General features: G+C 63.4%; 2 protein-coding genes across 3 annotated transcripts; one reads left to right on the top strand and one right to left on the bottom strand.

Annotated features, from left to right (window-relative positions):
- Nucleotides 1-589: 589 nt before the first annotated feature.
- SLC27A1 (solute carrier family 27 member 1) lies at nt 590-10,653 on the bottom strand. 2 transcript variants are annotated; one of them, XM_062015551.1, is made up of 12 exons: nt 10,379-10,653; nt 7,562-7,956; nt 6,652-6,813; nt 6,166-6,235; nt 5,974-6,065; nt 5,712-5,821; nt 4,826-5,035; nt 3,443-3,569; nt 3,088-3,225; nt 2,331-2,495; nt 1,884-2,030; nt 590-1,099 (listed from the first exon to the last, which is right to left on the bottom strand). In XM_062015551.1, exons 1-12 carry the CDS (start codon nt 10,543-10,545, stop codon nt 942-944), a joined length of 1,941 nt encoding a protein of 646 aa, XP_061871535.1. In that variant the 5' UTR covers nt 10,546-10,653; the 3' UTR covers nt 590-941. The 2 variants fall into 2 exon arrangements, with proteins under 2 accessions (XP_061871535.1, XP_061871537.1); XM_062015553.1 differs by lacking the exon at nt 10,379-10,653 and adding an exon at nt 10,127-10,298.
- A 967-nt stretch (nt 10,654-11,620) lies between these two features.
- Nucleotides 11,621-13,231, top strand: NXNL1 (nucleoredoxin like 1). The gene is made up of 2 exons (XM_010199603.2): nt 11,621-11,943; nt 12,949-13,231. The coding sequence occupies exons 1-2, from the start codon at nt 11,621-11,623 to the stop codon at nt 13,229-13,231; spliced, it is 606 nt and encodes a 201-aa protein (XP_010197905.2).
- The last annotated feature ends 851 nt before the right edge of the window (nt 13,232-14,082 follow it).

Below are 14,082 nucleotides of genomic sequence, written 5' to 3' on the forward strand. Positions count from 1 at the left end.
TCGCCATGGCCTCTCTCCTCACCACAGCCCCGCCACGGCCTCTCCCCTCACCACAGCATCGCCATGGCCTCTCTCCTCACCACAGCCCCGCCATGGCCTCTCCCCTCACCACAGCATCGCCATGGCCTCTCCCCTCACCACAGCCCCGCCATGGCCTCTCCCCTCACCACAGCCCCGCCATGGCCTCTCCCCTCACCACAGCACCGCCACGGCCTCTCCCCTCACCACAGCATCGCCATGGCCTCTCCCCTCACCACAGCCCCGCCATGGCCTCTCCCCTCACCACAGCCCCGCCATGGCCTCTCCCCTCACCACAGCATCGCCATGGCCTCTCCCCTCACCACAGCCCCGCCATGGCCTCTCTCCTCACCACAGCACCGCCATGGCCTCTCCCCTCACCACAGCCCCGCCATGGCCTCTCCCCTCACCACAGCACAGCCATGGCCTCTCCCCTCACCACGGCCCCCCCACGGCCTCTCCCCTCACCACAGCCCCGCCATGGCCTCTCCCCTCACCACAGCCCCCCCCAGCCTCTCCCCTCACCACAGCCCCACCATGGCCTCTCCCCTCACCACCACCGCAGCAGCCATCACAATCCTCGTTGTCTTTAATGCCCTCACAGCCCCAGCCCTAAGGGCACGGCCCGCGGGGGGTTAGGTCACGTTAAACACCACAACTCATCTACCCCGGGGCTCAGTGAATAAATAGGGACGTGGCTTCCTCCCTACGCCGCTCCTGTTACAAAAATACTCTGTCTAGAGGCAAACCCGGGTTAAAGGGGACGTCAGCGCCGGGGGAGGCAGCAGGGAGACGGGTTAATGCGCTGCCAGGGAGGGAACCCAGCGGGGACCCCGCCAGCGGCCGCCCTCCCATTAGTCACCGTGGTCTGGGTCGGTTGGCTGCGGGGAAACGAACCCCTAAAAAGGCTGAACGCGGCCGCATCATAAAGCGGCTTTCCCAGAGCAAATCCTCTCGTAAAGGCACTCGTCCAGGGGAACGTACTTCCCCGACTTCAGATCCAGGAAGTAGAGCCGGTCTGAGGTCTGGTGGGGGTTGAAGCCTTCCCTCTGCAGGCGGGTCTTCTGGATCTTAAAGGTTCCTGAGAAAAGAGCAGAAAAGAACCCAGAATCAACCCCCTTTTCACCAAAAAGAGAAGGAAAAGAATGAAATCAGAAAGCTCCGGGCTGGATGAGTGGGAGTGAGGTGAATCGAGAGCTGGCTGAGTGACAGAGCCCAGAGCGGGGTGAGCAGTGCCACAGAGCCCGGTGTGAGGGCTGTGGCCAGGGCAGTTCCACAGGGATGGGCTCTGGGGCCACTCTGGTTCAACATCAACCACCTGGGTGACGGGACAGAGGGACCCTCAGCAAGTTCCCTGCTGGCACCAAACTGGGAGTACTGTCTGATTGCCCAGAGCCTGAGCTGCCAGTCAGCAGGATCTCGACCGGCTGCAGAGTTGGGTACAGAGGAACCTGCTGAGGTTCAACAAGGGCAAGGGCAGAGTCCTGCAGCTGGGAAGGAACAACCCCCTGCACCAGCACAGGCTGGGGATTGACCTGCTGGAGAGCAGCTCTGCAGAGACAGACCTGGCAGTGCTGGGTGATGATAAACTGCCCATGAGCAGCAACGTGCCCTCGTGGGTAAGATGCCAATGGCAGCCTGGGGACAGCAACAGAGTGTGGGCAGCAGGAATGGAGAAAGCAGCAGCCACAGAGCAGCCAAAAGCACGCTGCCACCGGGCGCCGGGGCTGGCAACGCAGGCACAGTGAGAGCGATCGGCTGGAGCCCGCTGCTGCATGAGGGACGTGGGGTTATGGTGCCCCCAAGAAGGACAGAAAGCGCTCTGGGTTCTGTTGTGGAGCTGAAGGGCCCCAGGGGAGCCATACCTGTGGTGTCAACCTGGGGCAGGAGGCGCAGGAAGACGGGCCGGGCGTAGGGAGGCAACACCTTCTGCAGCTCCTGGTACAGCACGTTGGGGTTGACCTTGGCCTTGGGGTCTGCGATGGCTGCCATCCCCGCTTTGCCTTCCACCCCTGCGAGGGAAGGGCACTGCCTGAGTGGGGGCCGCAGCAGGATGAGGCCGCAGGGAGGGGTCTCCCCTCCCCAGCACGTCCCCCAGCCCCGAGGCCGCCTCTCAGAGCTGGTTTTCGAGGGTGGCTGCAGAGGGCTCGGGGATGGAGCCCACAGCAAACGCCTCAGACTCTGCTCTCCCGCTCTCCCCTCTTCATTTTCGGGCGCCTGGTTACGAGGAGCGACCCGTCCCCACCCAGTCCTGGGACACTCCCCCAGCACCTGCCCTCCTCCCCCGGCCCCGAGCCTCGGCCCCGCTTTACCTGGCACCTCCACCCCGTACACCGCCACGTCCGTCTGGTTCAGGATGTGGCTCAACATTCCTTCCACCTCGGTGGTGGAGACGTTCTCCCCTCGCCAGCGGAACGTGTCCCCGCTGCGGTCCTTGAAGTACATGTAGCCCAGCTCATCCATCACCAACACGTCTCCTGGGAGGGGAGGCACCAAAACCCGCCCTGGGACTTGTGTTGGTCCACGCTCAGGGGATCACCTTGAGCCCTCTGTTTCTCCTCCTGTCCCTGTGGAGCTTTGTGTTCCAGTTGCCCCTTGTCCTGTCACTGGCCACCACAGAGCAAACACTGGCCCCAGCCTCCCAGTTCCCACACTTCAGGGACTCATAAGCGTTAATGAGATCCCCCCTCAGCCTTCCCCAGGCTGCACAGCCCCAGGTCTGCAGCCTTTCCTCCCCACACACACGTTCTATCCCCTCATCATCTGGCCTCTCTCCAGCCCTTCCCTGTGTGTCTGGAGCTGGGGGAGCCCAGCACTGGGCACAGGACCCCAGCTGAGGCCTCCCCAGGGCAGAGCAGAGGGGGAGCAGAACCTCCCTGGCCCCACTGCCCACACTCAAACCCCCCCAGGCTGCCACTGGCCTCATAGCCCACGAGGACACGCTGCTGGCCCATGTTAGGGGTCTCCCAGGTCCCCCTCCTGGAGCTGCTCCCCAGCAGGTCCCTGCCATGACCCTCCAGGTGATGGGTTGCCCCCAGAGCCCTCGGTGTGTGCCCCCCAGGGCAGTACCTGACAGGTAAGCCTGGTCCCCCCTGCGCAGCACATTGGCCGCGATCTTCTTGCTGGTGGCACTCTGGCTGACGTAGCCGTCGAAGCGGCGCAGAGGGTCCTGCTGGTTGATCTGCCCCACGAGCAACCCCGGCTCTCCTGCGGGGAAAAGGACCCCGGGGGAGATGACACCGGTGGTCTCACAACCAGCCCAAAGCTGGGAGCGCCACAAAACACCCCGTGGCTCAACTCAGCCCATCTCTGCGGGGACAGAAGTGGAAGGGAAAAGCCACCCACAGCAGTGGGACCCCTGAACCCAGCCAGGAGGGGACGCTGGGGGTCTGCTGCGAGGGCTTTGCTGAGGGTTCAGGCTCACCTGGGCGACAGGGGACGCAGAGACCCCCCGAGTCCCGGATCAGCTCCATCGTGTCCTCGTTCACCTTCACCAGGCGGATGGGGTACACGTTGGGCAGGATCCGGCTGTTGAAGCCACAGGCGCCGACCTGCCGAAACACACCAAGCCCCCCGAGAAGCTGATGGGAGGGGCTGGGCTTTGCAAAGCCCTGTCCTCCCGTGACAGTTCACGGCCAGACTCCCCAAAAGGGAGCATTCCTCCCCTTCCTTTGGGGTGGACATGCCACCACTCTGGCTGCCAAAGAGGACGAGCCAGTGGAGCTCAGAATCACAGAGCAGTGAGGGGGTCAGTGGAGAAGGAGGGGGAGGAGGGTGCTCAGGCACTGAAAAGGCTGCCCTGTGACATGTGGTGAGGACCATGGTGAAGCAGGTTGTCCCCCTGCAGCCCATGGAGGCCACTGGGGAGCAGAGACCCACGGGCAGCCCGTGGAGGAGCCCAGGCTGCAGCGGGTGGATGCCTGAGGGAGGCTGTGACTGCGTGGGAAGCTCATCCTGGAGCGAGTTCCTGGCAGCCCTGGGAGCCCGTGGGGACAGAGGAGCCCAGGCCAGAGCAGGGTTGCTGTCAGGGCTTGTGTCCCTGGGAGGGCCCCAGGCTGGAGCAGTCTGTCCCTGAAGGACTGTTCTCCTGGTGGGTGACCCCCGCTGGGGCAGGATGTGAGGAGCTGCCCCCATGGCAGGCCCCAGGCTGGAGCAGTTGGTGAGGAGCTGCAGCCCGTGGGAAGGAGCCACGCTGGAGCAGTTGGTGAGGGACTGTCTCCCGTGGGAGGGACCCCACAGTGCAGCAGTGGGAGTGTGAGGAGGCCTTTCCCTGAGCAGCAGCAGCAGCAAAGTCCATCTGTAATGAACTCCCAACCTCCGTCCCCCCCTCCCCTGCGCTGCTGGAAGGGAAGGAAGGGGAGTCCTGGGCAGAGGAGAGGTGGGGGGAGGTGCTTTTAGGATGGTTTTATTTCTCATCTCCCTGCTCTTACTGTTCATAGAATCACAGCATGGTGGGGTTGGAAGGGACCTTTAGAGCTCCTCCAGTCCAACCCCCTGCAGAAGCAGGTTCACCTAGTCAGGTCGCACAGGAACGTGTACAGGTGGGTCTTGAAGCCCCCCAAGGAAGGAGCCTCCACACCCCCTCTGGGGTTCCTTTACTGAATCAAACCTTTTTCTCCCCAAGCTGAGTCTGTTCTGCCCGTGACACTCATTGGTGAGTGATCTCTCCATCCCCACCTCATCTCTCTCTCTCCCGTCCAGTTTGGGGGTGATTTTACGACTGGGTGGACGTCGGTCTAAACCACCACAGCGTGCAGGGCAGGGGGAGGGACCCTTCCTCCCTGCTGCAGCCCCTCCTCGCCCTCACCTTGCCGTCCAGGTTGGCGATGCTGCAGTTGCACTCGGTGGCTCCGTAGAACTCCCCGACCTGCTGGATCCCGAAGCGCCTGGTGAACTCCTCCCAGATGGTGGGTCTCAGCCCGTTGCCCACCGCCAGGCGCACGCGGTGCTGGCTCTCGGACTCTCGCACCGGCTGCTTCAGGAGGTACCTGCAGATTTCCCCGATATACTGAATAATCTGAAGCAGTAAACACAAAGACACGGCTCAGGCTTCAGGAGAACCCTTCACAACGCCCCGGAGAAAAGCCGATGGCGAGGCCACGGGAGGAGCCTCGGGGGAGCCGGGAGCTGGTGGGCTCAGGTCAGGGTACGACGGGCACAGTGGCTAGTGCCCGCTGGAACTGGCACTCGAGCAGCTGGGAGGGCAGGGGAAGGACCCCTCAGCCTGAACTCATCTGAAGGAAAACCCTCCAGGGAACCGTAACCCACCAGCTGGAGCGGGGCTGACGCAGCCTGAGCTGAGATCCCAGCTCTGAATAGCGCCCTGGGGAAGGGCAGAGAAGCACTGGGGAGGGGGAGGAGCTGCTTAAATTAGAAGGTGATGTGGGGCATGAACACAACTAGATGTTTACTGGCTACCAGCTGCCCAGAGAATGCCTCTGCAGGGATCCCTGACACGGGGGGAGCGCTGGCAGAGCCTCCCTGCGGCAGCGAGGGACACCAGCCAGCCCCCGTGCCAAAAGCTGGAATCTCGTGTTTTACAAGAGGGAGCAGGAGATGGATGCAAAGCTTTAGGAATAAGCCCTGCATGGCAGTTTGAAAGCAGCTCAGCGTGTGACCAGGGCCAGGGGATCACTCAGGGGTCAGTAACTGAGGGAGGACGCCGTCGCTCTCGGGGGCCGCGGAGCCCTCACCGTGCAGCGGTACTTGGCGCAGTCGTCCCAGAAGCGACTGGCTGAGAACTTCTTCCTGATGACCACGGTGAGGCCGTGGATCAGACACTGCCCCACGCCCATGATGTTCCCTGCAGAAGAAGCAGCACCGTGGGGTCAGCTCTGGCCATCCTGGGTCCGCGGGCTCACGAGGACACACGACCAGGGTCCTGCCCCCGTCAAGAAGGAGGAGGTGGAAGAGGAGAAGGTGGAGGAGGAAGAGGAGGAGGAGGACAACACTCACCTGCAGAGTGGTAGAGGGGGAGGCAGTTGTAGAGGATGTCCTCGGGGCGCATCCTGTAGGCGTAGTAACCGAAGGCAGCGATGCGGTAATACCTGCGAGGACACGGCCGTGCTGAGCGAGGGGGACGGGGGGACACGGGGGGCTGGGGCTGCAAAGACCCCCAGGAGAGGGGAACCTCTGGGGAGCCCCCACCTGCTGTGCACCACGATGGCAGCTTTGGGCATTCCCGTGGTTCCTGAAGTGTAGATGTAGAAGAGCCGGTCTAGAGGGAGGGAAACGGGCGTCAGGCTGTTCCCAGCTGCCCCCAGAAACGCCCCACGGGGTTTGGTTTTGGCTCAAGAGGCCGGGCCCCGTCTCCAGGGTCTGGTCACCGGCTGAGGAAGGGCTTTGTGAGGGGACAGGGAGCTGCCAAGGCTGATGGAGAACCTGCGTGTTGCCTGTGGCACGGGAACGTGCAGGAAGGGTTTGCAGAGCTCTGAGGACAAACTGTGCTGGAGGCAGACGGGGTCTGCAGCCCCTGAGAGCGGGGCAGCTGCCTGACCCCTCAGCAGAGCGGAAAGGAAAGGCCTCTTGGCTGGTTTCACCCCTCCATCCCGCTCAGCTTTCCTGCTTTGCTGTGTCCCCCCACCTTCTGCAGCTCCTGCTACGGAGAGAAATCAAACCCGTTGCTAAAATTACCATCTAAGCCTTTGACTGGAATCTGAGTCGGGGGTGACTTGGAGGCAGAGCTCAGGAGAGGATCCAGGTGTCTGGTGTCCACAGGAACCACGGCTGGGTTATAGTCACCACAGCAGAACTTGGCCATGTTCTTCCCCAACATCCCATTCACCTCGGATATCGCTGCAAGACCAAGCCAAGGAGCTTTAGGGACAGATCCAAGAGCAGCAGCAAAAACACCCCGTGACCCATCCTACCGTGCCCCAGAACCACGGAGGGACCCCAAGAACCAGGGATTCCTGCAGCCAGGCTGACCCAGGCCCAGGAAATCACAGAACCATACAGTGGCCGAGGTGGGGAAAGGTCTAGAAGCTCCTGGAGCCCAAGCACTCCCCCTCCCCTGCTGACCCCAGTCCCTGGGGGCCGCAGCCCCACGGCTTTGGGGCACCTCTGGAATGGTTTCAGGAGGCGATTCAGAACAACCACCCACCAGATCTAACAGCCAGCAGCAGGACAGAGCTCACCAGAGGAGCAGGGATGGGTTTGAAACCAGCACCCACTGACAGACCTGTCCCACAGCGGAACGTGGGGCGTTGAGCAGAGACAACAACAGGCCCCGTGGCACGCGTCAGCACGGCCTGAGGCAGCTCCCCCAGACCCAGAGGAACCAGAGGAGATCCAGTGGAACCAGAGGAGACCCAGCAGGCTCGGCTCAGGCACTACGAGATCAGGTGCCAGCAGATGAAACAGAGCTGTCCTTGCTCCTCTTTCAGCCTCAGGCTCCCGCTGAACGCCGCTGCCTCTGCTGGCCAGGGGATTTATCACCTCCCCTGGCTTTGCACGGCGGCTGCTGCCTTTTGGGCTCGGGTTTACTCCACCTCTGCCTGATTTGAGACCGGGTCACCGTCCAAATCCCCTCGAGGGGACTCACCTGAGGAGAGCTCCCCTCCGAAGATCACGGCCTTGGCGCCTGACGTGCTCACACAGTACACCAGGGAGTCCAGGCGCAGGTTGAAGTTGATGAGAGCCGCCTCGATGCCGACCTTGGCCATCCCCAGCCACAGCCCCACGAACTCGGGGCAGCTCTCCATGAAGATGGCCACCACGTCCCCCAGGCGGAAGCCTTGCTGGTAGAAGTAGTTGGCCACGGCGTTGGAGTACTCATCCAGCCTCCTGAAGGTCCACTGCTCGCCCGTGGCCTCGTAGATCAGGGCCACTTTGTCGGGGTGCCGGCGCACCACGGCCTGGAACATCTTGGGGATGGTGCTTTTGGCCTTCTGGTGCCTCCTCAGCTTGTACTTGACTCGAAGGAGCACGGAGAGGCCGCTGTGGCAGAGAGAAGGGCACAAGCACCCAGTAACCAACGGGACACAGCAGCTTCCCACGCCCCAGGGACCCATCCTCCCCGTGACACCGCTTCCAACGAGCCCACAGATGTCCAAGGGGGTCAGTAGCAGCTTTTAACGTGTCTTCTGCCATCCCCACCGATCACACAGGCCTGGCCCCCGCTGCTTTTACCCAGAGAGGAGGGAAAGGTGCTTCACCTGGGACGTTTCTTTCTTCCCAGGACATCTGGCAGCACCTTTGTGCCACTCCAGACAACTGTACCCTTCAAACAACCCGACCTCTGGTAACAACACGTGGCCTCAGCTCCCAGAGGACAGCGTCTCCCCACGAGACGAGGGGCTGCTCTCAGTGCTGCTCTGCCATGCAGAAGCCACAGGTTTTAATTAGAACTGATGAATAACAACGACTCTGGGATGGCAAATCCCTTCCCAGGCAGCGGTGCCTGTGGGTATCTGATCCCACAAAGAGCAAGTGCTCAACCAACAAACAAACCACGCTGCTCTAAGGGGGGTTATTGTTTCCCCCTCTTCCATAATTTAAACCATTCCTCCCAGCCTCTGAGGCAGCAGCTGCAGGTGGAACCTCAGCACGGAGCTGGGTGGCAGCGAAAGCTGTTGTCTGAACGCCAACATCCTCCCCAACGCCGTGCTGGAGGAAACTACCTTCAGGGGCACGTTGGCTCTGCTGCTCTGGCTCTGAGCTACGACTTCAAGGCAAAAGCAAAGGGATTAAAGTGACACTGCCATGAAAAGTGGCACCTGAAGGAGAGCGGCTGCGGGTGCCGCGAGGGATCCCGCTCCCCAGCGAGGGAGATGCAGGCGGTGCTTTGCCACCACTGCAAAGGGAAGCTGTTGTGCAACAAGGGTTTGGAAGAATCCCCAGAAACTTGAAAGGTCATTTAATATTAGCACTTAGGAACCCCGTGGAGCCCGAGGGCGGAATGTGCAGAGCTGGAGGCTCCCTCGCAGAGCCCCGTGAGGGGGAAGGGAGCACTGGGGAAGGAGCTGCTGGCCCAGAGGGGCTCTCGCCGTGACCTTTCGCTGCACGGTGCCAAGTGAGGAACAGAGGAGCCTTTTCACTGCTGAGCTGAGCTTTCCAGACACTTCAAGGGCTTTATTCTGCCCGGTTTGTTTTCTGCCATTATTCCCAGGCTGCTGGGCGATCGGGAGGAAACAGCTCTTCAAAGCGCGGTGCCAGCGCGGGCAGAGCTGGCAGCCACGGCAGCCCTAAATCCCCAGGAACAAAAGGCACATCCTCAGGGCGGCCTCAGACCCGCAGAGCTCAACGTGACGGCGGCAACGGGCTCCAGGGAGCAGCGGAAGCTGCTCTGGCTGCTCGGCACCGTGCGGCTCAGGGTGCAGCTCATGGGGCAGCTCATGGGGCAGCTCATGGGGCAGCTCATGCTGCAGCTCATGGGGCAGCTCATGCTGCAGCTCATGGGGCAGTTCATGGGGCAGCTCAGGGGGCAGCTCATGGGGCAGCTCAGGGTGCAGCTCATGGGGCAGCTCATGGGGCAGCTCATGCTGCAGCTCATGGGGCAGTTCATGGGGCAGCTCAGGGGCAGCTCATGGGGCAGCTCATGGGGCAGCTCAGGGGGCAGCTCATGATGCAGTTCATGCTGCAGCTCATGGGGCAGCTCATGGGGCAGCTCATGGGGCAGCTCAGGGTGCAGCTCAGGGTGCAGCTCATGGGGCAGCTCATGGGGCAGCTCATGGGGCAGGACATGGGGCAGCTCATGGGGCAGCTCAGGGTGCAGCTCAGGGTGCAGCTCATGGGGCAGCTCATGGGGCAGCTCATGCTGCAGCTCATGGGGCAGGACATGGGGCAGGACATGGGACAGGACATGGGGCAGCTCATGCTGCAGCTCACGGGGCAGGACATGCTGCAGCTCATGCTGCAGCTCATGGGGCAGCTCATGGGGCAGCTCATGGGGCAGCTAAGGGTGCAGCTCATGCTGCAGCTCATGGGGCAGCTCATGCTGCAGCTCATGGGGCAGCTCATGGGGCAGCTCATGTGGCAGCTCATGCTGCATGCAGCTCATGGGGCAGCTCATGGGGCAGCTCATGGGGCAGGACATGGGGCAGGACATGGGGCAGCTCATGGGGCAGCTCATGGGGCAGGACATGCTGCAGCTCACGGGGCAGCTCACCATGCAGCTCCTTTCCCCGCGACCTCAGGCAGCCGCTGCCCACGGGGAAACCGTGCGCTGTGTTCCCTGAGCATCCCGCGGCCACTCGCTCGCTGCCTTCGAGGCCGGAGCCCTCCCGAGGGTCCGGGGCTGCAGGAGCCCAGCTCGCCCTCGGCCCGTCACGCGTGGGGCCAGCAGCCCGGCCCCCTGGCGGCCAGCGCAGCGCGCCCCCGCCCCGCCCGGCGCGTCGCGGCCCCCGCGGGCAGCGCTTACAAGAGATCCCGCGGGGCCGTCCTGAAGAGCAGCCGCAGCAGCCGCCACCCGCCGCTGCCCAGGCAGATGCCCAGAGTGGCGGCGAGGCTCCAGGGCCACGGAGCGCCCAGGAAGCGCAGCAGCCCCAGGGAGCCCAGCGAGGCGGCGCAGACCCCCGCCGGGTGCATGCTGCGGGCGGAACGGGCTGGGCTCCGGGCTCCGGGACGGGCCTCCCCGGCCCCGGCTCTGGCGGCCCCGGCGCCGGTCCCCGAGCAGCGGCCGCCGCTCCCGCCGCAGCCGCCGCCACAGGCCCCGCCACAGGCCCCGCCCCCGCCCGGCGCGGGCCCCGCCCCCAGGGCAACGCGCGATCCTATTGGCCCAAAGCGCGGCCGCCGGCCTCGGATTGGACGAGAGGCGTCGTCACGGCGCCGCGCAGGGGCGGGAAGTGGCTGCGGCCGCCCCCTCCCCACCCGGGACCCGACACGACCCCCGGGACACGCACCCCCGGGACAGGGACCCCCGGGACACGCACCCCCGGGACAGGGACCCCCGGGACACGCACCCCCGGGACACGCACCCCCGGGACAGGGACCCCCGGGACCGGCCCCGCACAGCGACCCCCGGAACACGCGCCCCCGGGACACGCACCGCACAGGGACCCCCGGGACCGGCATCCCAGGGACCCGACACTACCCCCGGGACACGCACCCCCGGGACACGCACCCCCGGGACAGGCACCGCACAGCGACCCCCGGGACAGGCACCCCCGGGACACGCACCCCAGGGACCGGCCGCGCACAGCGACCCCCGGGACACGCAGCGCACAGGGACCCCCGGGACACGCACCCCCGGGACCGGCCCCGCACAGGGACCCCCGGGACACGCACCCCCGGGACAGGCACCGCACAGGGACCCCCGGGACACGCACACCCGGGACCGGCCCCGCACAGCGACCCCCGGGACCGGCACCGCACAGCGACCCCCGGGACACGCGCCCCCGGGACCCGACGGTCGCCGCACACCCGGCCCAGAACACGCTCCCCTAGCCCCGGCGACCCCCCTGTCCGGGACCGGCACAGCCCCCCCGTGCTGCCCTCGCCCCGTTTAAGCCGATTACCGGGAACCTGCCGTCATTAATCGCCGGGATCGGCGGCGGTTGCGGCGGGGCCGGTGGGGACCGGGGCGGTCTCCGAGCGCTCGCTCACCCTGAGCCGCGCTGTCAGCCCCGTCCCGCCGGACCGGACCGGTGGCCCCGGTTCCCCCATGGCCTCTCTCTTCGCGGGGAAGGTCCTGATGACCAACCGGGAGGAGGATGAGGTGGAGACGGAGCGGGAGCTGTGCCGGGCGCTGGACAACAAGGTGCTGCTGCTGTACTTCGGCTCGGGGCAGTGCCCGCGCTGCCGAAGCTTCTCCCCTCTCCTCAGGGATTTCTTCCTGCGCCTGACCGACGAGTTCTACGTGGAGCGGGCTGCGCAGCTGGGGCTGGTGTACGTGTCCCGGGACGAGACGGGCGAGCAGCAGAGCGCCTTCCTCAGGTCCATGCCCAGGCGCTGGCTGGCTCTGCCCTTCGGCGATGCCTTCACAAGGTACGTGCTGCCGGGTGGAGGGGGTGGCCGGCTCCCCCATCCCACCTCCGCAGCTATTTACAGTCTTTTCCAGCTGTTTTCCCCTCCTGTTCAATCCCCACTGGAGCTGGAGCGTGGTGTGTTAACGGAGGACACGGTAAAACCGCGGGTCTGCACCAAAGATGCAGCAAAACCCCATTTCCCTTCCCTTCCACCTTGCTTTTGGCTCGTATATGTGATGATTTCCTACTTATAACTCATCCTCCTCCTGGCTGGACACGTAGTGTGGAAGATGGAGGGTTGGGAGCCCTCGTGTATTTACTGTAACCTCATTAAGCAACAGAATGAGCTGCAATTAATACCAGGAATTATTTCCTGCTCCTTTTGAGGGCAGATTTTAAGTGTCTTGCTGCTGTTTAAATGCTGCTCGTGTCAATTGGGCCCCAGCAGCGCAGGGGGGCTGATGCTCAAACCCCCTTCCCCTTTTACCAGCCCCATGGAGACCTGCATCAGGCTCTAATCACTAACAATTAGAAGCAGAGATTCATTTGGGCTGGGAAAAGCCCCTGGAGCTGCTGGAGCCCAGCTCTGAGCCCTCCCCCTGCCACGGCCACCACTGAGCCCTCAGCCCCACGGCTCTGGGGTCCCTGCAGGGCTGGGCACTGCCCCAGCTCCCTGGGCAGCCTGGCACAGGGCTCACACCCCTCTCAGGGCTCCATTTCTCCCTCAGCCCCACAGCTCTGGGGTCCCTGCAGGGCTGGGCACTGCCCCAGCTCCCTGGGCAGCCTGGCACAGGGGCTCACACCCCTCTCAGGGCTCCATTTCTCCCTCAGCCCCCAGCTCACCCTGCCCTGGGGTGACTCCAGGCTGGTTCCTCTTCTCCTGTCCCTTGTTAATGGAGAGAAGAGATCAGGCTCCGTTTTCAGCAGGACAGGCACAGGAGTGAGGGTGATGATGATGATGAGGACGGTGAGGACCACTCCACCCTTCCCCACCTGAGGTTCCCTCCCTCCTCTGGGCTGGCAGGGAGCTGGAGCTGCGCTTTGCCGTGGCCGAGGTGCCGGCAGTGGTGGTGCTGAAGCCCAACGGGGAGCTGATCACCAGCAACGCCGTGGAGCAGATCCGGCGCCTGGGCCCCTCCTGCTTCCAGAGCTGGCAGGAGGCTGCAGAGCTGCTGGACAGAAACTTCTGCTTGGCTGAGGACTTTGACAACTCCGTCCGCAGAAGCATCACCGACCCCATCCGCCGCCTCAAGTACAGGCTGGACAAGAAGAAGGAGAGGAGACAGGAAGGAGAAGAGTCCTCTTAAGGGCTGCATGGTCAGACCCAGGTCACTCTCCCTGCCCCACGTCTCCAGGGCTGCAGCATCTCTGTGTCTTGTCCAGGAAAATGAGGGTCATTTCCCCCAGTGGTGAATTGCTTTAAGGCAAATGTGCTCTGATCTCACACACACACGGCTCTTCATGCCTGGGAAAAGTGATGAGTGCAGCGAGGATACTCCAACCCCGAGTGAATTTCATTTCCTTTGCATCCTCCCGGGACCTGGCATAGTCAGAATCTCAGGAGGTGAGCTGCTGGAGCCTGGTGTTCAGTGAATGGCTGCTTGCCTTTAGTGGGGTTCGTGTTAAAACCCCCCTCAGCTGCTGCAGAGGCGCAGAGAAGCTTCAGCAAACCCCAACAGGAACACAACCCCCCGACACAGGGACAATCAGGAGACACAGCTCTGAGAAAGCTCCTGAAAATGTACATTTTGGGGCTAAACCAGAGAATCATCAAATGGTTTGGGCTGAAAAAGACACCCCAAGGACCCTCCAGTCCACCGGCCCTGAGGAGCAGGAGAAGGGGCACAGGGACCATTCCTGTGCTCGGTCCTGGTCCTGTTTCTGATCCACTTGTTGCCTGGTGATGAGAGGAGGGTTTCCAAAAGCTTTGCTGGATCCCTGAGGGATGTGGGAAGCCAAGAGCTGGAGACAGACAGAGGGGGCGGACAAGGCTCGTTCAGCTTGTTTTCTCCCTTAATCTTCCCCTTCTCTTGGCCCAGCGAGTTTGACGGGTGGAGGAGGGAAGGAGGAGGAGTCCTGTGAGATAAACGTTTGGGAGGGACCCTGCTTGAGGCAGAACACGATGGGTACTTCCTCAGGATGCTCTGTGGTGGACAGA

This window comes from Colius striatus, chromosome 26 (genome assembly GCF_028858725.1).
Source record: "Colius striatus isolate bColStr4 chromosome 26, bColStr4.1.hap1, whole genome shotgun sequence".
NCBI classification, from domain to species: Eukaryota; Metazoa; Chordata; class Aves; order Coliiformes; family Coliidae; genus Colius; species Colius striatus.